This window comes from Pseudocercospora fijiensis (assembly GCF_000340215.1).
Source record: "Pseudocercospora fijiensis CIRAD86 unplaced genomic scaffold MYCFIscaffold_3, whole genome shotgun sequence".
NCBI lineage: Eukaryota > Fungi > Ascomycota > Dothideomycetes > Mycosphaerellales > Mycosphaerellaceae > Pseudocercospora > Pseudocercospora fijiensis.
Genome location: NW_006921534.1, coordinates 5,047,849 through 5,073,846, shown reverse-complemented (window position 1 = coordinate 5,073,846; position 25,998 = coordinate 5,047,849). Strand labels below are relative to the sequence as shown.

The following is a 25,998-nucleotide window of genomic DNA, read 5'->3' as shown; positions in this document are numbered from 1 at the left end:
ATCCATTAGGTCTAAGGGTATCACGCAAGACAACCCAGAGGTCAAGCATGGCTTTTGCGACGCCCCGAGGGAGCGAAGAGGCAATATTTTAATTTCTCGGTACTCCGTGTCTGACGGTGTCTCCTCGCGCTTCATGACCGGCCAGCCCTGTGCAGTAGCGCAGTACAGTAAGGTGCTTGCATCTTTAGACTTTCGATCCCGAAACCCTGTAATGCCATCATCGTCCTTTTCGCCGCACCAGGCAGAGTGCTATGCATCGAGCGCTTCATCTACCATATGCTCTTACCCAAATTGTGAGTCAAGAATACTTGATTCAGTATCTATGATGGCAAATTAATCGTATGCTGGGAAGTTCATGGTTGGAGTGATCGTGCTGGGATCCATCATCCGAAATTTCCAGATCCGGAACTTCGGAAGCCTCTGCGCTGCAGGGTCCTCGGCTCCTGGATTTGGTGATGTACATACGTTGTTACTACTCCACCCTAGCCTTTTTGTGTCCATTCGTCTCTGTCTCCGTCGCTGGTGTAGTCTCGCCGTCTTCTGCGCCGGCTTCTTCGTCTTCATCGTCGTCGTCCTGAACCACACGTCGTTTGCGCTTAGCAACTGATGAGCTGAACGAGGTATCGGCACTCTCGATTTCACCACTTGCTATGGCCTTTTCCTTGGCTTCCACCTTTTCCAGAGTGACAGTGTATTGTTCTAGCACACTGTCCAATGCTGACTCCAACTTCTCAACCCGGTCTTCATGCTCGACTTGGGCGAGCTGATCCCGGTTGAAGATGTACAGTCGCTGTTTTGCGTATAGCCTCCAGAAGTAATATGCGCGATCGTTCTCATCGCTAGCTTTTGCTTTCTTGGTTATTCTGTTTCGCGAACGGTGTCTTAGAGGTATCGAAGAAAGGGTGTGCATCTCGACGAGGCGATCGAATTGGCGCGGCATTATCTTTGTTTGCCGCATGATTGCCTTTCGCACTTCAAGCGGAACTATCAACTCGGTCGGGATGTTTTGGTTGAGGTCGAGACGGTCGGCTGGGATATCGGTGTTGATGCGCAGGTCTCTGAACTCGGAACAGGTCGCTCGCAGATGGAGAAGATCGCAGAGATCTCGCAGATCGTCGAACTTCTCGTTTGGATCTTCTACTGTGAACTCACGCACATTCTCTGCGGATGTGAGGTGCCGAAACATGGCATTATACAGCTCTTGTCCATGCCCTGAACCGTGCCAAGGTGGTAGCACCAGAAATTGCGACAGCCTTTCTCGCGCTGGTAGTTCGAGAGGCGATGAGAAGTCTGGTGCTTGTGAGAGCTTGTTTGCTGGAGAGTCTGGCGATGGTAAGAACTCTTCAATCGATTGTGAGGACGGCGAGAAGACATCCCATGAGACCGACTTGAGCTGGCGTTCAGGGAAGGTGAAATTTCGATATGAAGTGCCGTAGCCTGCGAGTGTGTAGGGCGAGATAGATGCGGTGGCAGAGCGGTCTACTTCGTAGACGAGAAAGATCTTCCAGCGATTGGCCGACCAGCCCTGGTCGAGTTCTAGCAGGCTGCCACCGTCGATGTACATGGGTACCAGTATCTGCATGTTTTCTAGCAGCCGTCTCGCGGCCTCATCGGCCAGACTTGCGCACCAGATCTCGTAGCTCTTGCCATCTCGCCTATATTGGCGGATCTTCTCGCCTGGTGGTTGAAAGCTTGCCTCGTCCTCGAGCGTTTGATCTTCAAATGCTGTTGCGGGTAAGAAGTCTGCCAGGGCTTCTTTGATATTTGTGGGCTGCACATCGCCTTGGGCAGGAAAGATTCTGCCATAGCTAATGTCGAGCTTCGGCTTTAGGTCGTGTGCGCGGAAGTAGAGATTGATGTCTAGGTCTTGGTAGCCGAATATGGCTTCTTCGTCGCCAAACATGGCATATGTGAATTCCGGCTGGAATGTCGCGATCTTGTGGCCATCGCCGCGCACCAGAGCAATATTGAAGCACTCATTGCTATTGCTGGACCACTCGTTTACTTGTTCCTCGATCTGCTGAGCGAGCTCGTCGTTGTCGTCCATCGCGTCGTCCATGATGCATGCAGCGTCGGTGGTATGGTGAATGTCTTCTGTGCGATATGGTCCAATGTCGAGGTATGAACAAGGCGATGGAGCTTTTGGGGGTTGATGTGTTTCTAGCTTCGAAAGTGAGTTCGCGATCTGACGCGAGCAGGCGCGTCGCTGGAACTAGACACGTGATTCGGACCAGGATTATGACGTTCGGTAGCAGCGCCGACCGACGATCGGCTTGTGCTGCTGAGGTGGAGGTTGGACTGTCGAGATGCGCAGCTCTCAATCTACTCCCACAATCTCTCTACTGCAAATTGCTATGCCACGCCTACCATGAAGTGAGGATTGCATTCACCATTCACCTGGCAGAATCACATGCAAGCACCACACCATGCGACGATCCTCTTAGCCAGCCCATTTTCGCACATCCTCGCCGCCGCCGAGTCGAGTAGCGCGTCGTGCGCCTCTTTCACACTGCTCGCCTTCCACCACGTCTCCTTACACTACCATGCCCTTCTATTCGAGCGTGCGTAAGACGTCGGCGACGACGGCTATCAACGATGCGAATACTCCATACCCCCCAAATGGCAGTAATGGCATTTCGCGACAACCTCGCACTACCGCTAGTGGGCGCGCGGTGAGGGCCAACACCACCAGACCCGCCAACTACTACGCCCGCCCCTTTGGCAATCCAGCTGCCATTGGCGACCACGATGCGAACGCGGACAATGCTGGACCTCAACAGCCTGATGCCTTCTACCCAGGCATAACCTTCTTCACCGACGCCATCACCGCCCTGCCGAAGGAGGTGCAAAAGCAGTTCACATTGATGAAAGAGGTTGAGGCCAAGATTCATGGACCTACAGAGCAGATAGGGCAGATAATCGATCAGATCATGGACATGCCGGTGCCGAGACTCAAAGAGACCACCACATCTACTGCACAAAATGCTTCTACGCAAGGCCTGCTCAGCTTGACTGCCAACAACAGCACGTCCGGTAGTGCCAATGTCAGTCTGATCAATGGTCAGGCTGACAGATACAGTGCGCATCCCTCTATCAGCGGATCTGTTGATGGCGAGCAGCATGCAGAAAGCGAAGGAGATCGCCAAAAGCGTCTGAAGTGCTACGAGCTGCGAGCTGTGACCAGTGGACTGCTCGCGAATCTTGACGAAAAGATCGTAGTGCTGTCCGAAGCAAATCGCGTCTTGAAGCTGCAGCAAATGCGACTGGACTCGGTCATGCCGCAGCTGGAAGTTGAGATTAGCGAAGAGGCGCGACTGGGCAGCATGACCCATTGGGCATACTTTGACAACCGGCAGAAAACCAAAGCCGTTGCCAGCAGCGCCAACAGGCAGAGAGATGTGGCTGCCATGAATAGTCTCGCGGTGGCCGGTAATTTGCTCCACGAACAAGAGATTGCAAATGTCAGGACAAATGCAGGCAAGGAGGCTACACGCGAGAAAAGAGGAGGAAAGCGAACTGAACATGCTGGAGACTCAGACTTCGACGATAAGCCGCGAAAAGTGGCCAAAGTTGGCAAAGGCAAAGCAGCTGCAGGTGGAGGACCAGCTGGTTTGGGTATTTCTACCAATGGCGAGCCTGTAACCAAGAGGAAGAAGCCTGCCGAAAAAGGTCTTGCGGCGCCAGGTATGGAGCGCACAGTCTCCGCACCAGGCAAAGGCGCGAAAGGAAGAGACACGCCTAGAAGCACACCTACAGCAGAACCTGCGGCCAAGGCGAAAGCCACCAAAGCTAAGCCGGGCCCTACAGGACCTAAAAGAAAGATGCCAGCTTCCGCGCAAAATAGTCCTATGCTGGCAAGCAGCCCCCTGGCCGCTTCCTTCAGTCCTGCAACGGCTGCTGCGTCGCTTGACGTTCGACCTTCGAGCTCCCGAATGCGACAAAACTCCTCCGCCACGAACCTTCGCCACGAACGCTTGCGAGATGAAGACGAGAACGACAGTCGACCGTCTTTGGCAGCTGGCGACAAGGCTGCGCCGAAAATGAATGGAAGGAAGAAGGTTCAAGAGACCACAGAAGAGCACGAACAAATCATTCGAGAGGAACCGACTGAGCTTTCGCGACAGCATAGTGAGAAGCTAAAGCGTGAGGATACCGAAATGCGATATGCAAGCGGTAATGAGAAGGACCGACCGGTGAACTCGCGATCTGGTAGCAACAGCCGTAAGAACAGCGGGAGGAATAGCAAAGTCAGTACGCCGAGAGCTGAGAGCTTTCCGACTTCGACCGCGCTTGGTGGAGAGGCTATGGCGAGATCGAGGAGCACGAGGAGTAAGCCTGGAGATCGAGATGATAGCTCGAGCGAACCACAGCAAGGCAGCGCCATCCGCAAGGGCATGCATAAGCGGAATGCGAGCAATAGTCATTTGGTGAAGCAGCTGGCGCCCTTCAATAAAAGTCCGAACCTGGATCGAAACACCATGGATGAAGATATGGATTCCGATGACGATGAGAAAGAAGACAACGAAGGTGATGATCAGGACGCGGGCGACGAGGACCAGCGCGAAGCCAGGCGCGCAAGTGCAAGACGGCCGGTCAGCAGAAGGTATGCTAATGCTTCACAATCTACTGTCAAGATCATGCTAACAGTCATGCAGGAATACTGTCAACTCGACCACACTACGCACATCACCTGCACCGGTCAGCAGAGACAGCTCGCCTCCGGCCTCACCACCGACAGCAACGCGACAAAATACCAGAAGCTCGCAACGAGGCAATGCAGCTTCCCCCAAAGAGAACACTCCGCCACTCATCCATGACGATGACGAAGATGAATCCGAGCACGATCCAGACGACCCCGATGAGCCGAAATACTGCTACTGTAATAGAGGAAGCTATGGCGAAATGGTGGCCTGTGATAACGATAATTGTCCGCGAGAATGGTTCCATTTGGGATGCACAGAGCTTAAAGAAGCACCCGAAGAAGCAGATAAATGGTACTGTCGCGATTGCAGACCTAAAGGAAGAGGTGGCCGAGGAGGTGCCAGAGGCGGAAGAGGCAGACTAGCTTAGGAAGATAGACCTTGGACCTCCAGTTCGGGAGGTTGAAGTAATGTGACCGAGCTATCAATCAAGAGACTTGCTTGGATCGTGCATTACGATCCTGTCGGATTAGATCTCCCTCTCTTGCCATGTCGAATTTCGCCCCATTTTGCTTGCTCTTGTCATTGTCAGGATTGCAAGAATCGTTCTGATTCAGCGTTTATGTACGATCATCGGTTCACTCCCAGACGCAACTTTTAGAATCCCCATAAGTGCCAGGGGCTTTCAAAATCTTATGGAGATTCGAACACCAAGACTGGGAATGAGTTGAGGTATTGGTAGTGTGGGTGAGTGTTTAAGTCGCTGTGACGAAGAGAAGCATTGGGATACTGTCTGGCTGATGCGGCGTCGATAAGGAAGTCCGCTACAGTACATTTGACTACTTCCGCCGTGAAAGGATTCATGGCTTTGGTTTTTGGGAATACGATTGGTGAGAGGAGGAAGCCGTGTGGGGAGTTGTTTTTGGAGGATAAGGAGAAGTGGATCGGGGATGTAGTCAGGGAAACGAGTGAGATGGATTATGGTTCTGCTCTGCTATCGTACATTGATGAACTTCTTCCTTGTATATTACTGATATCCATTTTTCATGTTGAGTGGTGCCTCTTTATGCGAGATAGTGCTTGGGCCTGGCTTGAGTTTAGGCGTAATTCGCTGGCCCGACGGAAGTTGGAGAATAGTAGGTCTTGATGGTAGTGACCAATGTTGTGTGAGCCACGTAATAGGTCGGTATTGCTGGGTGGTCGTAGCTTTTGATTGCACTTGACATGTAGTGACTTGGACCGGCATGATCGGTGATATAGCCAGGAATCGTGTTGCGGAGCGTCGTTGAATAGTGCGCTGCTGTTGGAGTGCTGGTTGTTTCGACTGAGAAATGCGAGATGGAGTAAGGAATGGTATGATGATGGCTGTCTTGGTATCTTGTTCCAGGTATTCTGGTTGGATTCGTGGTGTTTGAATACGAACTTGGTCTAGTCTCGTTGGAGTAAGGGCTTGGATAGCTCGGATAGCCGCTAGGCTTGTGACGATATGATGTGCTTAGTGTAGGGATTGCTTGAGTTTTGTTGAAGGACTTCGGCGGATGACCTGTTGACAGTGGGCCGTACTGTGTTATCTTCTTGGTGTAGCCAAGTGAACTGATGATCCGGGTCGAATGTGTTGGCGTGCCGTAGTGGATGAGACTGATGTCAGTGCAGTTTGTACTGATTTCTGTTGTGGTGGGACTTTGATGTTGGCCGTAGCTGCGCAATGTCGTCCGGTGAGTCCAGCCTTTCAAGGTCCAATTACCATATGGTGCAAGACCGTGCCCTGTGGACAAGGTAGCGTAAAGCAGCAAGACTTGGAAGGATAGTGTCCACATGTCTGATTAGGAAGTCCAAAAGCAGTGCCTAGATTATTATGAAAGCGAGTGTGGATCAACAAAGTTGAGAAAGATCAATTTGAACTCCAACAAGATTCTTCACGAAAGCAGTGCCGCCTCCTCGAGAACTTATAACTGCCTGTCAGAGCACCTACCGTTGAACACCAATGGTTTGATCGCGCGGGATGTCTCGGACATCGACTTCAGTGGCCCCAAAGCTACTGATTCCTGGTGGCATTGAGAGTCATGTTGCCATAAATGCTGCTGATAGATGGTGGCGACTAAAGGAAAGCTTGACATTCCTTGACATTGCAAACGGAGTACGCGATTCTGAGTCACCGTGAGAGTCAAACGAGGGGATATGGTGCTCTGCGTCCGTTCGTGGGTGGGTAGCGTTGGCCGGCTGATGCAGTTCTCGTAGCCATAGTCGCACTTTCATCTCCCCCTGTAAGCCTTCACAAGGCTTTGACATTGGAGACATCGGCCTGGCATATCGGTCTCCTTTCGTGTGGATGTCAAGGGTGACATCTGATGGCCATGACGGGCTCTAGGTCTCGCACAAGGCCTGAGCACCATGCTTATTGAGGTTGATGGGCAGACAGCGTCCTCCGGCTCGAATCGTGGAGCGGGTAGGGGATGTCTTTGCTGCCTGCATCCGTCATTTCGATGTCGTCGGTTGCCGTTCTGGTACTGCTGACTCTGTGCCGGGTATCAATGATGTAGCGTTGTGATTACGTGGAATTGTGCCGGAAAATAGAAGGGAGCAAAAGGGATGAAGGATGGTGAGGACCAGTCCTGCCAAGACTCCGCCGTGGCCGTGATTGTGGGTGGCTCTTTTCCAAGCAGACGGAACTTTTCTGACCAACTTTCTCCCAGACACATCTTCTCTTCCGCATGCACTGACTTACCTGGTGATACCGCTGAGAAGCATCATGGCTCCGCAGAGGTGAGCGACACTTGACTTCGACTGACACGATCAGATCCGATATCCTCCTGACCACCGTCAGATTGTGGGCGGTCGTCGATGGAGAAATACGCTGTCGCCGAAGAAATGGCGCACACGCCTGGTATTTTCTAGGACCCTGGAGACGAGAGAGTGAGAGCAATTTCTGAACTGGAGTCCCGAGGTCAAAGTACGCGATTTGCACAATAAACCATCTCGCCTGCCCTGGCAAGGACGACAAACATGGACGAGCGCGCGCCATGCTTTACACCTCACATGCTTTCTCGGTGTTGACATGTGAAATCGGTCTCTTTTGACATTGAGTTCAGTCGACGAGCTAATACGCGTCATGATCGGCGCTGTACAGCTCGCATTAGGGAAGTGCACCTCTCGATGACATCTCTGCGCCAGCTCTTTCAAAAGAAAGCCTTATATATGCAGCGTGTTGACTACAGATGCAACCAGCAGCTCCTTCAGCAAAACTGATCTCCAGGCCCTTCCTACACGATCACAGCTCTTACCTTCCAAGGTCCAGCAAACCCATCAAGACTTTCAACGCCCGAAACCTCCAAAATGCCAGAAGTAAACCCAGAAGACGCAGAAGCCTATGGCCAACGACTCGTCTCTATCTTGCAGATTCCAACCAAGATTCCACGGCTTCAAATACCCACGCAAGACCCTCGTCTTCAGATACCGACCAAGATCGAGAACCTCCAGATCCCTACAAAAGATCCACGCCTACAAATTCCGAGCCAGGATCCAAGGCTCAAGAGGGGAAGGATTGATGGAGTTGTCTAAGCATTGGATTACGGCATTCGAAGGTTGGAGGTGGAAAATAGCGACGTAGAAGAGAAGGTTGAGATTGGAAAGGCATGACAAGCAATAGAGAGCTGTCCACCCACACGTCTTTCAATGCATTGCGAATCTGGCGCTCCTTTATCTAGCGAGGCCAGAAGCACTGTTTTACTTGCTGCGGCTGTTGTTGAGATGCAGCGTGGTGAGAGAGTCGGCATTGTACGGGAGTCGAGAGAAATATGGGCCAAGCTCTACCACAACCGGCCTGTGACAAGCAGTGTGAATTAAGGCTGTTCAGCAATGGTCCGATAGTCTATTATATGTCTTCTGATAAGGGGTTCGCGCGCTGGCCAACAACTCAATGCTTCAAAAAGGGGAGCTTTGCGCTCCTCCAGCTGCAAACGACAAAAAAAGGTATTCAAGTCCGTTATTAGGTGTGCAGGGAATTGGAGTTTTATCAAAGTTGTACTGGAAGCAAAACTGCAACTGGAAAAGATTTCCGGCCCAAAAAAGATTTCCGTCACGGGGAATTGACTACATCCATGTTAGATCAAGTTCTCTTATTACTCGTTTTCAATTCTCGACTTACACCCCGGCCTCAACGGTTCTGTGTACGGTTACGTACTGAGAGCGTTGCATCCTAGCCACTAGACGATGACGGATTGCTTTGATTGGCTGAAGAGCTATTTATTTGTTTATATATACCTTAATTCTTGGCAGGTGGAGGAGCCGACCCGCTGACAAGCCTGTCCAGCTCCGCTCAACACGCGAACTTAAGCATGACTTGAGCATTGAACAAAGGCGAGGCAAGCCGCAATATGGGCTCAATACCGACATCTCATGGACCTGATCCACCAAAGAGGATTCCAGTCCTTGATTTATCACTAGCATCTGATTCAAAGCAGAAACCGCAGCTCTTGGATCAGCTCCACAACGCTCTCTTCGAGGTCGGATTCCTTTTCATCATCAATCATGGCGTAAAGCGAAAGACAATCGACAATCTCACAGATCTATTACCATCATTATTCGCTCTTCCAGAGCCTGAGAAAGCGGCTCTGAGCAAGCTCAATAGCCCACACTTTCTTGGCTACAGCGGCTTTGCCGAGGAGACGACTTTGGGGAAACAGGACCTTCGAGAACAATTTGATTTTGCGACTGAGCTTCCGCCTGTGTACCAGGATGCCGATTCTAATGATAGCTCGAAATCTGTTCAAGACAGAGACTTCTCGAAACTCTTTTGGCGACTTCGCGGGCCGAATCAATGGCCTCTAGAATCCTCACTTCCAGGCTTCCGCAAAGCATTCACGGATTACCATGATGCGGTACAAGATTTATCATATCGTTTCGTTCATCTGATCGAGGAAGCTTTCGGGATTCCTGTCGGCACTTTCGATCATTTCTTTGGCAAGGGTCACTCAGACAATCGAAGCAAAGACACACGAACGTTTTTGCCGCCACAACATCGCATCAAACTTCTCAAATACCCCCCTTCTCCAAAAAATGAGACTGGAAGTCAAGGTGTCGGCGCACATAAAGACTCATCTGGTTGGCTCACATTCTTGTACCAAGTCGGCAATGAACCTGGCCTGGAAGTCATGTCAGCATCAGGCGATTGGATTCCAGCAACCCCCATTGATGGAAGCTTTGTCGTGAATTTCGGAAACGCTTTCGATGCTGCGACTGAAGGTGCTGTGAAGGCGACTATTCATCGTGTGATCGCTCCTGGACCAGACAGTCCCGTTCGATACTCCATACCATTCTTCCAAGGTCTGCCGCTTGACATGACTGTATCAGAAGTGCAAAGCTGCATCCCTGAAGAAGTTCGACAGCTGAGAAAAGATTCCGACACGTCTTATGATGGAGTCTCTAGCTTCTTGAATCCGAGATGGGACAGTCTGGGCGAGAGTCAGTTGAGGAAATGGATCAGATCGCATAAAGACGTAGGATTGAAATGGTACGGCCAGGTAAGAGATACACGATCCTACTCTGATATTGAATTCATATGCTGAGACTCTGCAGGATGCTGTCGATTACTACACATCTGCAGACTGAGCGCTACTCACAATATCGGTTGGCTTCCACTACAGCTAATTCTTGTCTCCATCGTAGCTAGCAAAAGCACCACCGTACGCCTCAACCGTAGCCTTGTCAATAACCTGCATCTGCGCTTCCACGCTCTCCTGCACAGAAATCGCTCCTTGGCACCCAACTTCTGCATGCCTTGAATTTCTTCTTCACTCAAGGGCTTACCTTCCCTTGTGCCCACAAATCCAGGGCTCAGACTGAACAACAGCACGCCTTCACTTCTTCCGAGAGCAGAATGGTACTTACCGACCAAGAGATTAGCAGCAGCTTTCGAGATGGAACACGGAGTCGCCGAACTGAGATCAAACTTGGTCAGAATCTCGGAGTCGGTTTCTCTGCTCTGACGAGAGTATACGCATTGTACCTGCATCCTTCAAATAGGTGGATCTGTTCCAAGTTGGGCGGCATCGGAATTCTTTCTGACAAAATGGCAGCACCGCAGCTGTCGTGCAGCCACTTTCGGGCACGAAAGAGCTGATCTTGGCAGGAAGTGATGCAATACACGTTCTTTTTGCTCACTAAAAATGTGACTATACAAAGAACAAGAAGATTCGCTCGTGTAGCTGGCAGAAAAATCAGCAGAACAACAAAAATCGATCCGATCTCTCACAAATGCAGATTTACAGCTTGGGTCCCTGCTTCTTCATCTTCTCCCTTTCCTTATCCCTAATGAGGCGTCTCAGGATCTTGCCAGAAGGCGACTTTGGGACTACATCGATGAATTCAACGCCGCCACGTAGCCACTTGTGGTTGCTCTTGGCTTGCTCGACATGCTTTGCGATCGACTTGGCCAACGTCTCATCATCTTCCTTGACGCCGGCATTCTTCACCACGAATGCTTTCGGCACTTCTCCTTCTCGATCTGATGGAATGCCAATGACCACAGTGTCGTTGACTGCAGGGTGAGTGAGGATGTGCGCTTCAAGCTCAGCTGGAGCTACTTGCAAGCCCTTCACCTTGATCAATTCCTTGATACGATCTGTGATGAATATATGCTCATGGCCGTTCGGCGACTTCTGGATCATAGCTTCGTCACCGGTCCGCATGTATCTGCCATCGGGTTCATTGATGAAGGTCTCTTTATTGGCGTCTGGTCGGTTGAGATACCCTAGGACAACGGCTGGCGACTTCACCCAGAGTTCTCCAGGTTGTCCATAGCCGGTGATCTCATTGCCTTCTACGGTGACCAGCCGAGCAGTGATGCCTGGCAGAAGCGAACCAGAGCTTCCAAGCCAGATATCGTGCGTCATAGTAGAGCAAACTACAGTCGATGTCTCTGTCAAGCCGTAGCCTTGACGAATAGCCCAGTTGGGGAAGATTTGTGCTAGATCGTCAGCAGTTTCCTTTCCGAGAGGTGCTGCGCCCGTAAAGCATGCGCGGACATGCGAGAGGTCGTATTGTTTGACAATATCTTTCGCCTTGGTGATGTGAATGATCATCGGCGGCACCAGATAAAGCATGCGGATCTTGTAGTCCTGAATTGCTTGGAGCAACCACTTGAAGTCGTATTTGGGAAGCACCACAACGCCATCGCCTCGAAAAGGTGCGAGATGCGAAATGACGATCAGGCCATAGATGTGCGAGAACGGGAGCAAGCCCAGGCAGTTCTCTGTATATTGGGGATTGTTAAATTCTTTCCTGGCTTTTTCCCGATCCACCGATTCGTGTGTGGCTATTTGCAGGGTATTTGCAATCACGTTGTAGTGCGAGATCATGACACCCTTCGGCAGACCAGAAGTGCCGCTTGAGTAGCACAAGAAAGCGCAACGTTCTTTCGCATGTCCCTTTGGCCAACTCTGGTCAGATGGGATAATTCGGTCGAGCTTTTGACCTTTCTTGATCAAATCTTCGATCGTCTGATGGCCATTGTTTGACATTCCTGGAGTCACTGCCTCAGGTAGAGGAAGAAGATATATCCTATCATCCGACAGCTTCGACTTCTTCACTCCGTCTTTGCACGTCTGGAGCAGTGGCAATGCGGTGAAGATGGCCTTAGCTTTAGAGTCGTTCATTTGGAACTCGAGCTCGGACGCATTGTACGCAGCATTCACTGCAGTCAGAAGACCGCCTATCCTGTGTACAGCCCAGGCAAGGGTAAGATAGTCGATAGTATTCAAGCTGAAGACAGCGACCACCTTATCCCATTCGGAGCCCTCATCTGGCTTCCAACCGAACTCGTGGCACAGCGCACGGGACAACCAGTCCACCCTATCTTTCATGTCAAGTGCGCTGAAGTTTCTGCCAGTCAAGGCACAGCTGAAGGGTGGTTGCGAGTAACCCATAGGAAAGCGGCCATAATGCTCGTTGAACATGAACGTCTCGATGGAGATGTTCTCCGGTATAACAGGGCACTCGGGTACCCATGAGGGCGGCGTGAAAGGCATCGTCGCGGCTGTACGGGATGTCGCGGGCGGAGGTCGATTTCTTCTACTGAGGTGGTATGGTCTTTCTAGCTCTTTGCTCTAATACTGACACAAGGTAGCGATAAGGCAAAAGGAACGGACACCGGCAGCCTGGCAGCGACGCCTTGGAGCTGATCAAGCAAGATGAAATGTTCCGCAAAGATGGAAGACAAGACAAGACGCAGGTGGATGGGAGCGGGAATCGGTTAATTCCATGGGTATGCGCTGCCCCTAGCAGAGCTCTCAATAATGGCCGAGGCCGACTATCAGCCAAGACCAGATGCCTGTTCCCCGCAACTTTCTCCATATTCTATTTCAGAGCGCGAGCCGCAAAGAGACACGTGCGCATGTGAATGACTGCGAATCTCGGCCGAATTTCTGCTCCTGCAGAACCTTGAACATCGTGGATTGTGACACAGTCGGTCCAAGTGTAATGGATCCACGTTGACCACCTGCATGTATGCTGTGCTACAAAGATCGAGTCCAGCTTGCGTTGTGTCTCACAAAGCCACCTGTTCACAATGTCTGCCTGGAAAGAGATTTGCAATCATGATATACGCTGCTGTTCCACCCGAAGTGCTTCCAGGCGTGCCCCAGCTCCAAGCCCACACTCTTTCGCGCCATCTGATTTATGAAGAAGACAATACTACAACGCTTACATCTCACCCAGGCCACACTATAGACATGGCATCCACACGCCGTCTAACATCGCGAGTTCTCCCCCAAATCCACAAACTCCAAGCCCAGCGCCGACACTTCTGGAAAAAGCCCGGGTCTCACGATCATGTCCCAGAAGTCAACGCCCGAGAATTCGACATAGCTTTCGATGTTGGAAAATACCGCCGCACGAGAAGAGATGGGGCATTAAAGTTTATTTCGGAACATATGCGAAGAGAATTCAAGACCCGTCGGTTTTGGACAGATGTGCTCATCTTGAGTGCAATTACGCTCATGGTTCCGCCTTGGGAAGACACCCCTAAAAATCGCGAGTGGGTGGAGAAGTACGGCCTACCGAAGTGGTTTCTGGTGAAGAGTAGGAGACAGAAGGAGGAAGAGGAGGCTGCTGGCGCGAATCATCGGGGATGTGGATCGGAAGAAGATGGGTTGGTTGAGGAGTGGGCGAAGATGCAATAGAGAGGCCAGGAGGATGTCGAGGGATCTACGTGACCATCGAGTACAACGTACGGAAGCGAGCCTCAGCGGTGGATATGGACATGCTGAAGGTGTACTGCACGCGGACGACTTTTCCGCGCCCAGCACTTCGCCATGGCCAACGTGGTAGCGCCCCAGAAAAGCTGCAAAAATGGACCAGAGATATCATTTTTGACAGTACAAAGGCAAGTAGCACCTGCTAGAGACTTTCTAATGTCTCTGAAATGACTCTTGAGAAGGCAGTCAGCTACGTGAAGATAACCTGCCAAGATCTACGTTCCTACATTGTTTGTCTCATGGTGGATGGTGGATGCAAAACGGCACTTCAATTGAGCCGTCTACTACGCAGCAGCACTGGAGGAACTGCAAGTCAATCCCTCGAATTTCCGATTCCACTGCAAGGTACAATTCTGGGTTCATGCCCTGGCTCGTCATCGTTCACAAAACTCTATGCTTCTGCCACATATTCGCTACCACGACATTCTGCGACCAATATCATCGGTCGAGTCGCTCCGCGATAGCTGCGTGCTTTCTGGTCTCTGTCTGCGAAGCAATGAGCTCAGCTAGACCGGCTGAGTTCGAGGCGCAGGGTGGCAGCGGCAATAGCCTCGTCCAGTGAGCACCTCCTGGCATGCCCAACAAAAGCTCTTCCGGCACTGCGTGCAAAACATATGCTGACAACCGCCATTTTTTTGAATGCTCTTCCCGCAGCCAGGACACTTCTTAGAGATCCGGCTGACTTCCTTCAGAGACTTCTCGTCATCTTCCATCCTGTCTCTCATTCTGCGTTGGTATGTCTGGCAGTCTTCTCCATCGTGGTAAGGCCGATCACAGGGAACGCAAGCTTGAGCGCCGCACCTCTCGCAAGTGCATACATCTGGCTGACTATCCGCGCCATCCTCCGTATCATTCTTGCCTTTGGTCTCGCGATTTGGCTTTGCCGCTGCGGGAGCTTGCTTCTCGTGTACCTGGCCTGCACTACCTATGACAAAAGGCAGACGTGTCAGTGAAGGTTCAGATAGCTCACGAAGCGAAGAATTCGCGAGGCATAGTAAGAGGGCTTTGCCGACCAGCGAAGTTGGTTGCACACTTACATCCTGGCGCTAAGCACCATCTCCAGCCCGGAGTGACCTCGCCAATGAAATGACGGTGTGCTTCGTTGAATTTGGCGAGGACTGTCTTGGTAACGGCGGCTTCCACATTTACTGGTCGCATAGTCGCTGGGCATTCTGGGCCTGGGAGAGTCAGCATTGAAGATGTGCCGGGATCTTGGTAAGCCTGGAAAGGAGGGCCGTCTTGAGCAGAAGTATGCGCGCTCTACTCTCCCTGCTCAAGAATCGACTACTGTCTGCGACGTGCCGACCACCGCTCTACATCTTCGGCGCATTCCCCGAATGCTGGGCAGGTGGTGTATGATATGTAAAGGTCGCTAGGATCCTCGCTAGTGGTCCACGCCTTTCATGGGAACACTCACATCTTACTCCGAAGGAATCGCCGTCTGCTCCCTTCACGAACTCGGCACCTTCGATACGTATGCTGACCCAATCCTTCAAGCATGATTTACAGGTGTTGATGAGGTGTTCGCAGTCGGCGCTGGGGTTGTAGTCCGGAAACGATTTGGCCGTCTTCTCGGTGTCGCAGATGGCGCAGAGATAGCGCCGCGGTGCAGTTCTGGCCTTCTTACTAATAGTAGGTACATCGTCAAGAGTGATCGCCTGAGGAGGGCGATCGGCCTCCGCCGCCCGCTTTCGTGTCAGCATAATCTGCTCAAACGATGGATGAGTGTGTAATTAGAGATGTGGTGTTGTGTTATTTTGCTAGAGCAGCGCGTGTCGGGTCGAGCTCTTTAAGTCGCGGCTTGAAGCAGGCCGGGCTGATCGCCGGGCGACTGCTGCCGAAAGTTACTGGGGTGAAGTGAGTCGGTGTCTGACATGTGAAAGAGCGATCTTGCAACTTGTGTTAGACGGCAAGACACAACTTTACTTATAGGCCTTTTTGGGAAACTGCTGCAGATGGATTGTGACTCAAGACGGCAGCAGCAGGGAGACCAGACATCGTTAGTGCATCGTCACTGCCCGGATGCCTAAGGTTCTTGTCTTCAGAATCAGACGTTTTCTGCCACCCGCTTCTGGAGACATGGACTGTTCTACTCGCAAGATAGAGGGCAGTCAAATGTCAGCAGGCGAATACATGCCCAGTCTCTCGAGCTATATCGTCCTCATAGCCAACGCTCAGTCCATCCTGGCAGAATCTACCTTGATCTCGAAGATGGCTTCTGACAACTTCCCAATACCACTGTCATCGATGCTTGCCAGTGCCATCTTGATCTCTTCAAGTGTCTCATGCAGCAAGCCTTCCTTACTCCGCGAATAGACATCAATTCCGGCCGGCGTAAACAGCGTCTTCGCAAACATCGTAACCACCCACTTGTTGTTGCCATTGTTCGCCTCTTCACCCCATCCTAGCACTTCCCAGTGCGACGAGGCCACTTTCAGCCAGCCTTTGCCTCTCCAGTCCCACTCTCCTCGATTTACACCCGAGCCGGCTGCCTTGTCTATGCCCTTTACTTTTGACACCTTCTCGCCATTCAAGCTTTGGTACGTGACGAGGTCATCGAGACGGTCTGTGTTATCGGCCGATATTGACGCGACCGAAGGCTCCAGAGGCGTGTACTGTATTCGCACATTTCGCTTTGATTTCCACATGGGCAGCGTGCTATGAGTGACATGCCATGTCTCGGCAAGCCATTCGATGAGTGGAGTCTCGAAGTCCGCTGGCGGTTTCGCTGTGGAGAACGTGGGAGGCCGCAGAATCACCATTGTCATGTATGAGGTTTGCAATAATAGCGCCAGCGCCTGCAACAATAGACGAACTCCATGTTGTTGGCACACCGGCACACATGGAATGCAAGGTGAACTGTAGGAAGCTGCCGCTGCCGCTGACCTTCGACGTCACCTTCCTTGCTTCCTTGGCGTTCTCAACATACCAGCTCTCGTGATCCTTTGCGGACGAATATAGATTGACTCACACTCTGACACTGACTGGACCGGACTGGACTTGACTGGATATAAAGTGATTTCCTGGACCAGGACCGCGGATTTCTGAACATCACATCTCGAGCGCTTATGCCCAAGAAGCGCACCTACAATTTCCGCAATCTTGAAGGCTCATCAAGTGGCAAGGCCAACGCCAGCAATGATGGCGCGAATAAGACATCAACTGTTAATGAGCGTCTCAGTGAGCTGAGGCGTCTCGAAGGCAAAGATGCGGCAAAGAAGAAAGCAGAGCTAGCACAGCTCTCTCAAACCCAAAGGTCCGTTCTACCGCCAGAGCTGAGTGCTATGCTTGGCCTTCCAGAAAGTGCTCCGCCCAAACCGAAGCGTGGAGTTCGATCGCGAATGCCTGACCGGACGCCTGGACCTCCGCCTCCTACGAGTTGGAGGAAGACTCCTGGATGGTCTCGAGTGCTAGCTTTGCGGAATGGCACTCGTCGATTCAAAAAAGCGGCAGGCGCTGACCAAGATCGTAGTAGACCTAAGCAGTTGCTGAGATTTGCACGTATTACGGGGGAAGAAACGGGCAGAATCGATCAAAGGCCACCTAGTCTGCTGCATCTTGCTCTGAAGAGCGCCGCGGAATCATGGCATCGATTCGATGCTGAGGATCTACCGATGCTTGCTGAAATACCGCTTCCACTGCGTCTGAGACTTCTGAACTATATTGGATTCTATGGGCCGTCGATTGATATCAATGTCCTGGACGCTCTGACGAAAGATCGAGATCCTGTGCTCGCGCTGGATCTTGCCGCTCTCATCGGTCACGGCAGCCTGACCGTTAGCAGATTTGTCAAGCTCGCGAAGCAACAATCATCTAGCAAGGAACTGGAAGCAACTGGTGATGATATCGCTGAGTCGTGGGATCAAGAGGAATCTCTTGAAGCCGCCCTCTCAAGAACGACACTCACGACCCGGTTCTCTCGACTTGCACGCCTTAGTCTTTCGCACCCGGCGCCTGGAGTCAGCTGGAAAGATCTGCTTTCCCTATCGAAGCTCATTCCTGCCCTCACACATTTGTCTTTGGCATATTGGCCACGGCCTACTTTGACACCTAATCTGGCCACGGCAACGGTGTCTAGTCAAAACAGTCCTGACATCGCCGCAGGCGGCTCGCACTTCTACTCGGCAATGGATGAAGACCTGTACGAACCAGCATCCATCCTCCGCACGTTGAGCACCAATCTACTTCGTCTGACTTGGCTTGACCTGGAAGGGTGTACGGAGTGGATGCCAGCATTAGCATTCCATCAAGATGCAAATGCAATCAGAAGACAGCATGATCTGGGGGAAGGCAATAGTTGGGCAGAGACATCTGCACTCACAAGCATGTTCATCAGGAACTGGACCAACTTGACTTACATCAATTGTGCCCAGGGCTGGCTGCCAAGTGTATCGACCATGCACTGTCTGCCTAGGCAGACTATGCCCTATATGCATCGTCAGATGGTGGCGAAGTTCGAAGAGACTCAGGATGCTACTACATTGACGCCGCCCGGAGTGGAAGATTCCACCTTGGTCGCGCAGCATAAAGCAGAGAAGTGGATTGAACTGGAAGACCGAGCATTTGCTGCCGAACGCAGGATTAATGCTCTTAGACGCACGAGTAATGTAAAGCAAGTGGACTTCGATCACGGATGGGACAAGCATAAGTCTCTGATCCTAAGGCGAGCCACATAAAAATTGATGACCTTCTTAAAACACTATCTGCGACTTCATCTCATGACCGGCAAATCTGCCATGTGTGTCTTCGCTGACCCATATGGCACCAATCTCAATGTGTGATTGCCGCTGATGCACTTCTTCGCTTCACCAGTCGGTGGGAAACCGGGCGTGGCATTCAGGTACAGCGGCCAGTCGATCTGACATCCTTGAGCTTCGATGTATCCCGGAGCTGCTCCTGGAGCGAAGATGGGATTGGCGAGCTGGTAATCCGCACTGGTGTTCTGAGTGGTGTCAGGACCGATGTACTTCAATGTGGCAGGATCTATCGCGTAATTCCAAGCGCTTGTGTTGTGATACTGCCACTGAAGTCGAAATGCAAATGTTAGCAGTGGATCATTTCAATAGAACATGTCCATGCACTTACGTCTCTGCTCTCCTCTGGAGCGTTGCCAGGATATGGCACACTTCCACTTGGATTGCTTGGGCGTGCTGAGGAGTTGGAATTGGTGATCTCCAGCGCGTACAGTAATGCGCCTTTGTACACGGCGACGGTGTCATTCGCTCGAGCTTGCGTTCTGATTGGCGAGCCCAGAATATACTCTACCAGAGCTGTGCCAGCGGGTAAAGTCATCTTATGCAGCCCAGTCTTTGCATCGGGAGACAGTTTGGACGGACTGCCTCCTGCTACGGAAATCTTCGATTGCGATCCTGCCCACTCCGGAACCCGGACATACAGGTCGAAAGGTGCTTGAGAAGATGCAGTGTACTCTAAATGGTTCAGAAATGGATATGCCGTAGTGCAATTGACTGTCACCTGATTGTGTCCCAAGTCTGTCGTTACAGATCCAGGACTTAACAGGACGTGTGCTAAACCACTGGTGCCAACCTTGACGTAGCTGTTCGAGAGGAATTTCGGAAATCCTTGAGGATGATTGACAGTGCCTAGAACTCCAGAGACGAAGTGTCAGCAAGGTCGTCTTGTATATGGCCAACGAAGATGTATCTCCAACACGAGCTCGTTCAAACGTGGCTGGCGAGATCTTCGCACTCATTCAAAGCGCGCATGGAAAGATATCTATCAGTTTGAAAGCTCAACTTACAGCATGCATAATTTGGCTCCAGTCCGAAAGTAGTGCCTCGAGTATTGGTATTGTAAAATGGTGCCTGTGGTAAAATTTCTGCAAAAGGTTGATTCGGCTGTGTAACGTATTGGTGTGCCCACCAATCTGGAGTCATGGCAGCCGGAAGACTGTTGAAAGCTGCGAGTTCCGCTCGATCGGCATAGTAGTTGTTTCCAAGAGCCTGATATAAGTAGGAGAGCGAGTACATCGTTTCCACTGCCGTGCATAGCTCGGAGCCAGAATATGGAGCGAGCCCAACAAGTCTCTCGTCTGCGAGAATAGTCCCGGATGCCGCGCCATGATACTGCATCGTCCAGTTTACGCCGTTCATGGCGGTATCAACAAGACTGGCGTTATGGTTCCAGCGTCTCACCACGGCTGGAGCTTTCAGGCCCTGACCGACATTGACTCCATGCTGGAACGGGAAAAGTGGACCGTCCAAGTACGTCAGGCTCCATGGCAGCGTGTTCAAATCTTTGTCGAAACCACGACCAAAATAAGCATCTTGACTATACCAGTCTTCCCAATTGTGGCCTTTTGCGTGGAGATACTGCATGTTTTCGAGCAAGATATCACCAATTTCCCCGGGATTCTTCTCGTAGAGCCACTGCAAGGTGATCATCATATCTTGCATCCGGACCCGAGCCCAGTCGTCAGTGATGTAGCCCAAGTAATTGTCTTTGAGCATGCTATTGACAAGCACAACGAATCTCTGCAGACCGTCAACTATTGGCTGCGTCCAGGTGCTGTTTGCTTCGGCCAGCTGTATCGCACCGAGACAGAACGGAAACCTTCCCCATATGGTCCTCGTAAGCGCAGTCTCAGGACCCAACCAACCATCACTCTTCTGCAGTTCTACGACGGTTTGTGCTGTACTGTGGACTTGGTCCTTGAGGCGCGCATCGTCCAAGGCATATGCGAGGGGAACGAGGCCATTGAACCAATATGGAAACCCTTCGTTTAGGCCAGAATAATCCTGATCGCCTCCAAGCCATGTGGAATTCGCAACATACTCGTAAAAGTCATGCTGGTGTCCTGCCAGACCATCGCTCATGAGTTGGAGCTGGTCTCGTAGCCAACCATTCGGGCTTATCGATCCTAATGGGAGGGGCTCAAATACTAGTGGTACCAGGGTATGGGAATTGTTCGTCAGATTATGGGTGCTCAGGAGGGAAGAGGACGCAGACCAGATTGGTGGCACTTTGTATATTCGCGTGATGAAGGTGTCGAGGAGACCAAATAGGCTGCGCGGCTCGGCCATTCTTGCAAATATGGGAGGATGAAATCGATACTGAGGGGAATATTACTTTGAATGGTCAGTGTCACAGTGAACTGGTGGCGTCGAGAATGGCATTCCTTGCATGCCTATATAGGTTCGGCATGCTTGGCTGGTTTGCGGCAAGGCCGTAGCTGAACTCCGTATGAGACACTCTTGATGAGCACTGCGCCCAGGTTCCCTGAATATGATCACACGTATATGGAGCACATCATACTTTGCGCGCGTTTGTTGTCGTGTTGATTAAGAGTTAATAAGAGACAAAATGGCAGCGAAGTCTGAGCACCTTTCTGCTGCAGCCACTTCCCGGTCGCTCCGTCCACATCCCGAAAGCGCGACAACAACGCGTCCGCTGAAGAAATCACATGAAGTGCACGTGATAAAGCCCGAGGAAACGGGGCCCAAGCATTCACTCCACATGATCCTGTTTCTGCTTATGGCCCATTCTAGGAGCAAAGACTTCGACTCTGCCTGGTCCGTCGTCGCAGCATCTCGACGAAAATATAGCTCCTGAGCGACATTCAGGTCAACCAGCTACCGCCATTGGCTGCCAAGCAAGTTTGCTCCTCTCTCCAAAACGCATACCCCTATTGAAGCTTCTTCCTCAGGTCCTTCCAGTCGGCGTGGCCCTTCAGCAGTTTCGAATCCATCACAGCAGAGTTTCTTGCCGTCTTCATCCGCCGCACGACTCGCCGGCCAGCTATCTTCTCGGCGGGCATTGCGAATCTCCCTGTGGCCGTACAGTACATGATTAGCCAATTGCCAGATGTCTAAGGTCAATCCTCGTCCATGACTTACCTAGATTCGTGACGAAGCCAGACGGGCGTCGCTCGCCGACAGCCGGGTGCGGCAGCGTCGTATTGAATCGAACAAGCTCCGCACCTGCAGCGACTTCCTCCGAAGCTGGCGAGCCTCCATCATCGGCAACAAGATCTGGTAGGTCATCGAGGCCTTCGCTCTCTTCCCCGTGCTGATCTGGTTCCTCGTCACTCAGATCCCCATCCGTGATCGACAGAGCCTCCTCCTCCTCCTCCTCCTCCACATCAGAAGGATTGCTCGTCGCCTCGTTTCCTGAAGCAACGTTTGTCCTAACGGCAACCTGAGAACACTTCCAAGCCTCAAGAGCTGCGAACAGTGAAGAGAGTCCGTCTTTCCCGAGCTTCTTGGCAATCGTTCCAGTGTCGACTGTTGTCAGATCCTTCTCAGACAGCCATTGTAGCCCAGTCATGCTAGCTCCGAACAGGAAGGCGGACTGAACACGACAGGTAACAATGATCTGGAAGCGCAACAAGTCGTTTGCAGAACGAGCATCGAGGACCGCGACTCCGCCGACGCTGGCTGGATGAGAGGTGCACATTACCAAGTCTCTAACCAGCTTGCTGACCGTACTGTTACCAGCCTCGTCTCTCCGGTCATGAACCTCGTTGACAAGCTGTCCTTCGGCGGTCATGGTCTCCCTGACGACGGTGATCTGCGGGATGTCTTCGAAAGCTGGAAATTGCGGGCCTGCTTGAGTTGAGCGCGAAGGTACTTTGAGAAGCATATCGTTTGAAGCATTGTGTATCAGCACCCAGATGCTGACTTTTCCCGCCCAGTAACTTGCTTGACCTCTCTGCTCTGCAACCTGCTGAAGGATTTGACGCGGTGTCAGATCGAGCAGATGGTTCTCCGACCCAAATCGAGGCGCCATGTCAATCCAATTCGCCGGATTTTGATGAGAAGTGGCAGAACACTGAGATTGAGATGGTCTGGCAGACTTGCGTAAAATTGACACGACAAGGACGGCGCCGAAACGATTAGAGGATGCAGAGTTGTTGTGCAAACGACAGGCAAACGGGCCATCCTTATGGCATGGGCACCAATGCAGGTATCCGACCAACCCAAGAGCTGTTCCATCATATCCCCAAGCCAGCGTTCGTCGCTAATGTGCGCTCATCGCATGTTGCCCGGTAGTAAGGACCTAGATTTAGTGCAATGGCAGACTTGTGAGATGAGCAATCTGTCGCGATCGTTGTTGCAAACAGCCCACACTCCCTACCTGCTGAAGCTCCAACATCGATTAGATCAACGTGAATGGAGTTCGTCTATCCGCAGCAACGAACACCCTGCCATTGACATTGGGTCTGTTTCACGACCCCACGCTCTCCGTGAGGCTGATAAGAGCTGCTACTGAGCAGAGAATCAATCTTTTCCCTCATCGTTAATCATACTGATGCGTATCTTCAAAGAAGCCCTGTTAGGTCTCCCCAGTGTTGCACGGATGCACCGACCTAGTAGGAATCTACAACAGCTTCACTACCTCACTCTGCCAAGGCAATTTGCAGACATGCTTCCCCGAACGCTCGCGGGCTCCAGGCGTTTACGGTGGTTGAGAGAGCGGAGAAATGCTGTCAGCCCGATCTTGGGCAAAAGCCTGGGCCTGGTAGACGGAACGCTAGAATGGCCAAGTGGCATGGGCTTTCGGGAGTGGAGTCCTGGAAGGTGGAGTGCTAGGGTCGCCCGAAGTTGCAGTCAATACGCAGATGGTCTTCTTGATCTTCACATGAGAGCCTGATAGTATTTGTTGTGGGCCAGTGCATTGAAGTGATGGAACTGCATATGGAGAGTAGTTGATGGAGACTAAGGTAATAATAATAAAATGGGTTTGGAAAACGTGGTACTTGTCATCACCCTCACTCCTCGCCCGCCCAATCCTTGCCCACGCTAGCGAGGAACGCCAGGTGTACCTGTCGAGCAATTCCATAGCACAGGACTCTTGAAGGTCAAATTGATGATCAACTATACGCGCCATGTCGACACTAGATTCTCCGGCCAAAGCAGGTACGCCATGTCCACTTTACTGGTGAACGGTTATTTTGTCTTGGCATCTAGGACAGCCTCGGAGATGGATGGAGGATTCGCGTTGCAGTTGGAGGGCATACGCGGCTAACACGTGCAACATCACAGTCTCCAACGCTTCTAAGAAAAAGAAAAAGAGCAAGAAGAAAACCAATGGCTCGGCGCATGTAGAAACCGTCACAGCACATGTCAATGGCTCCAAGGAGAGTGCAGTAGAGGGCGAGGACGACGACGAAGACAGATCTCGATCACAGTCGCCGAGTGTAAGCTGGATCGATGTAAGTTCCATATTGCTGCAGTTGCTGAGACGAAGTCTAGAAAGCAGCCATACCAAATCGACTCGCCAGAGAAGACTCCTTACACATGCCATCTTCACCGCCAGCCGAACCGGAGGACGAGGAGGAAAGGCCGGTGCGGAACGGCGCACAGCTGCCGAAGCACAAGGTCGACGCTCCAGAAGACGATGATGATGGAGACGACGATGATGATGCAAAGGCGGCGAATGGAGACAACGAAGCGGGGTCAGATACTGCGGCACGACTAGATGCCATGCAGCAGGAACGCGACAGCTTGCGAGCGGAAGTCACGCAGCTCAGAAGAGCGCTCGAGAGCTTGCAAGAGAAACATAGCGAAGAGAAGCCTGATGAGGACGTCTCCAGTCTGAGACAGGAACTGGAGCAGGCACAGCAGGGCAAGGAGACGGCCGAGGCCAATTATCGCACCCTGCAGAACCGAGTCAACACCATCCGCTCGCAGTTGGGCGAGAGACTGAAGGCGGATGCGGCCGAGTTAGAGCACAGGCAGGAAAAGATCGAAGAGCTTGAAGCCTCAGCCAAGGCAGCCGAAGAGGAGAACCAGCGCCTGCAAGAACAGCTTGCCGCGCTCAACGCAGAGAAAGAATCACAGGCGTCAGAGATTGAAACTTTGCGAAGCCGAACAACTGCGTCAACCACGAATTGGGCCCGAGAAAGAGATGAGTATGTCACCGAACAAGCCAGATTGCGCGAGGAATACGAAAACGCCAAGCAGGCCATGCAGGATTGGGAGATTTTAGCTACAGAAGAGCGGTCGCGGCGGGAGGCTCTGGAGGAACGATCACAGGAGCTAGAAGACCAACTCACCTCACAGCGAGAAGCTTACGAGCGAATACGGGGCGAGGTGGAAATGCAAAGCAGTACGGTTGATGGGCTTCAGCGCGCGTTGCGAGAAGTTCAGGAGGAGCGCAAGAAAGAGCTCCGAGAAATGGTCGAATCGAATCAGGCACAACTAGATGCGCTCAAAGCCCAGACCAAGGCTGCAGAGGAAAAGGCCAACGACTTGGAGAAGCAGTTAGAAGAGACGAAGAAAGAGTTGGAGAGGACAGCTCCATTTGAAAAGGAGGTCAAGGAGAAGAATCTGTTGATTGGCAAGTTGCGACACGAAGCTGTTATTCTGAATGACCACCTTACCAAAGCTCTCCGCTTCCTCAAGCGCGGCAAGCCAGAAGACAACGTCGACCGACAATTGGTGACCAACCATTTCCTACACTTCCTCCATCTTGACAGGAGTGATCCGAAAAAGTTCCAGATCCTGCAGCTGATAGCAGCCTTGCTCGGTTGGGATGAACAGCAAAGAGAACAAGCCGGTCTGCTTCGCCAAGGTAGCATGACCGCAGCAGGTGGCAGCCTTCGCGTACCCATGTCCCCGTTCCGAAGGACGCCAAGCACACCCACACTAGGAGAATTCACACCCGAAAGTCCCATGGGCGGTCGAGAACGAGAATCCTTGGCAGAACTCTGGTCTGAATTTTTGGAACGCGAAGCCGAGCAGGGTGGATCGGGGCATAGCAGGCGACCCAGTCTGGTGAGTAGCAAGAGCGGCATGAGCAATATCCGATCCCCCAGCATTGGTGGCATCATGAGTCCGACAAGCGAAAGCGGACGTGGACCCTTTGGAAAGCCTCCGCAGAGTCCCGAATTGAAGAGGAAAGAGAGCTCGGCGCAGGCCAGTGCTGCAGCCAGCGCTGCGATGAAACCGAGCAGTAGTGGCGACTCGACCAAATAGCGTTCTGTCGATAGTCTGCGGGGCCTGTATATGAAGAGCATTCCTGAGGTGGTCAACACGTGCACATGAGGTATATCACGCGATAAGACATTTACAGCTCGCGACTCCTCTCTCTGTGCCTTGCCCAAAAATTTTTCTTCCTGCTCATGATCATGTATTGCATTATCA

General features: G+C 51.9%; 14 protein-coding genes across 14 annotated transcripts; 8 read left to right on the top strand and 6 right to left on the bottom strand.

The window, feature by feature from the left end:
- Positions 1-16: 16 nt before the first annotated feature.
- MYCFIDRAFT_173779 (uncharacterized protein) lies at positions 17-297 on the top strand (the record flags this gene model as incomplete). The annotated part of the gene is made up of 2 exons (XM_007927243.1): positions 17-162; positions 189-297. Coding segments are annotated over 2 exons (255 nt in total), but the record flags the coding sequence as incomplete, so codon positions are not given.
- Positions 298-655: 358 nt separating this feature from the next.
- On the bottom strand, positions 656-1,936 carry MYCFIDRAFT_98345 (uncharacterized protein; the record flags this gene model as incomplete). The annotated part of the gene is made up of 2 exons (XM_007927242.1): positions 656-1,306; positions 1,373-1,936. Coding segments are annotated over 2 exons (1,215 nt in total), but the record flags the coding sequence as incomplete, so codon positions are not given.
- Positions 1,937-2,543: 607 nt separating this feature from the next.
- MYCFIDRAFT_195810 (uncharacterized protein) lies at positions 2,544-4,817 on the top strand (the record flags this gene model as incomplete). The annotated part of the gene is made up of 1 exon (XM_007927241.1): positions 2,544-4,817. The coding sequence occupies one exon, from the start codon at positions 2,544-2,546 to the stop codon at positions 4,815-4,817; it is 2,274 nt and encodes a 757-aa protein (XP_007925432.1).
- A 34-nt stretch (positions 4,818-4,851) lies between these two features.
- On the top strand, positions 4,852-5,013 carry MYCFIDRAFT_9972 (uncharacterized protein; the record flags this gene model as incomplete). Its single annotated transcript, XM_007925992.1, has 1 exon — positions 4,852-5,013. A coding segment is annotated over one exon (162 nt), but the record flags the coding sequence as incomplete, so codon positions are not given.
- Positions 5,014-5,333: 320 nt separating this feature from the next.
- MYCFIDRAFT_173776 (uncharacterized protein) lies at positions 5,334-7,800 on the bottom strand (the record flags this gene model as incomplete). The annotated part of the gene is made up of 15 exons (XM_007927240.1): positions 5,334-5,433; positions 5,474-5,629; positions 5,672-5,846; positions 5,875-6,405; positions 6,437-6,485; positions 6,518-6,554; positions 6,609-6,749; positions 6,775-6,985; positions 7,018-7,156; positions 7,193-7,322; positions 7,358-7,571; positions 7,606-7,671; positions 7,696-7,710; positions 7,745-7,759; positions 7,788-7,800. 15 exons carry the CDS (start codon positions 7,798-7,800, stop codon positions 5,334-5,336), a joined length of 1,992 nt encoding a protein of 663 aa, XP_007925431.1.
- Positions 7,801-7,819: 19 nt separating this feature from the next.
- Positions 7,820-8,723, top strand: MYCFIDRAFT_182472 (uncharacterized protein). Its single transcript, XM_007927239.1, has one exon. The coding sequence runs from the start codon at positions 7,974-7,976 to the stop codon at positions 8,196-8,198; it is 225 nt and encodes a 74-aa protein (XP_007925430.1). The 5' UTR covers positions 7,820-7,973; the 3' UTR covers positions 8,199-8,723.
- Positions 8,724-9,001: 278 nt separating this feature from the next.
- MYCFIDRAFT_88617 (uncharacterized protein) lies at positions 9,002-10,357 on the top strand. Its single transcript, XM_007927238.1, has 2 exons — positions 9,002-10,159; positions 10,215-10,357. The coding sequence occupies exons 1-2, from the start codon at positions 9,014-9,016 to the stop codon at positions 10,245-10,247; spliced, it is 1,179 nt and encodes a 392-aa protein (XP_007925429.1). The 5' UTR covers positions 9,002-9,013; the 3' UTR covers positions 10,248-10,357.
- Positions 10,358-10,900: 543 nt separating this feature from the next.
- MYCFIDRAFT_65065 (uncharacterized protein) lies at positions 10,901-12,664 on the bottom strand (the record flags this gene model as incomplete). The annotated part of the gene is made up of 1 exon (XM_007926138.1): positions 10,901-12,664. One exon carries the CDS (start codon positions 12,662-12,664, stop codon positions 10,901-10,903), a length of 1,764 nt encoding a protein of 587 aa, XP_007924329.1.
- Positions 12,665-13,366: 702 nt separating this feature from the next.
- MYCFIDRAFT_82944 (uncharacterized protein) lies at positions 13,367-13,816 on the top strand (the record flags this gene model as incomplete). The annotated part of the gene is made up of 1 exon (XM_007926168.1): positions 13,367-13,816. The coding sequence occupies one exon, from the start codon at positions 13,367-13,369 to the stop codon at positions 13,814-13,816; it is 450 nt and encodes a 149-aa protein (XP_007924359.1).
- A 2,249-nt stretch (positions 13,817-16,065) lies between these two features.
- MYCFIDRAFT_187714 (uncharacterized protein) lies at positions 16,066-16,653 on the bottom strand (the record flags this gene model as incomplete). The annotated part of the gene is made up of 1 exon (XM_007927237.1): positions 16,066-16,653. The coding sequence occupies one exon, from the start codon at positions 16,651-16,653 to the stop codon at positions 16,066-16,068; it is 588 nt and encodes a 195-aa protein (XP_007925428.1).
- Positions 16,654-16,959: 306 nt separating this feature from the next.
- Positions 16,960-18,305, top strand: MYCFIDRAFT_82942 (uncharacterized protein; the record flags this gene model as incomplete). Its single annotated transcript, XM_007926167.1, has 2 exons — positions 16,960-18,106; positions 18,265-18,305. The coding sequence occupies 2 exons, from the start codon at positions 16,960-16,962 to the stop codon at positions 18,303-18,305; spliced, it is 1,188 nt and encodes a 395-aa protein (XP_007924358.1).
- Positions 18,306-18,519: 214 nt separating this feature from the next.
- On the bottom strand, positions 18,520-21,186 carry MYCFIDRAFT_203187 (uncharacterized protein). The gene is made up of 3 exons (XM_007927236.1): positions 19,653-21,186; positions 18,977-19,494; positions 18,520-18,914 (listed from the first exon to the last, which is right to left on the bottom strand). The coding sequence occupies exons 1-3, from the start codon at positions 20,932-20,934 to the stop codon at positions 18,603-18,605; spliced, it is 2,112 nt and encodes a 703-aa protein (XP_007925427.1). The 5' UTR covers positions 20,935-21,186; the 3' UTR covers positions 18,520-18,602.
- A 350-nt stretch (positions 21,187-21,536) lies between these two features.
- MYCFIDRAFT_195805 (uncharacterized protein) lies at positions 21,537-22,639 on the bottom strand (the record flags this gene model as incomplete). The annotated part of the gene is made up of 2 exons (XM_007927235.1): positions 21,537-21,679; positions 21,748-22,639. 2 exons carry the CDS (start codon positions 22,637-22,639, stop codon positions 21,537-21,539), a joined length of 1,035 nt encoding a protein of 344 aa, XP_007925426.1.
- Positions 22,640-23,742: 1,103 nt separating this feature from the next.
- Positions 23,743-25,939, top strand: MYCFIDRAFT_53108 (uncharacterized protein). The gene is made up of 3 exons (XM_007926092.1): positions 23,743-23,769; positions 23,896-24,050; positions 24,106-25,939. The coding sequence occupies exon 3, from the start codon at positions 24,151-24,153 to the stop codon at positions 25,828-25,830; it is 1,680 nt and encodes a 559-aa protein (XP_007924283.1). The 5' UTR covers positions 23,743-23,769; positions 23,896-24,050; positions 24,106-24,150; the 3' UTR covers positions 25,831-25,939.
- Positions 25,940-25,998: the final 59 nt, after the last annotated feature.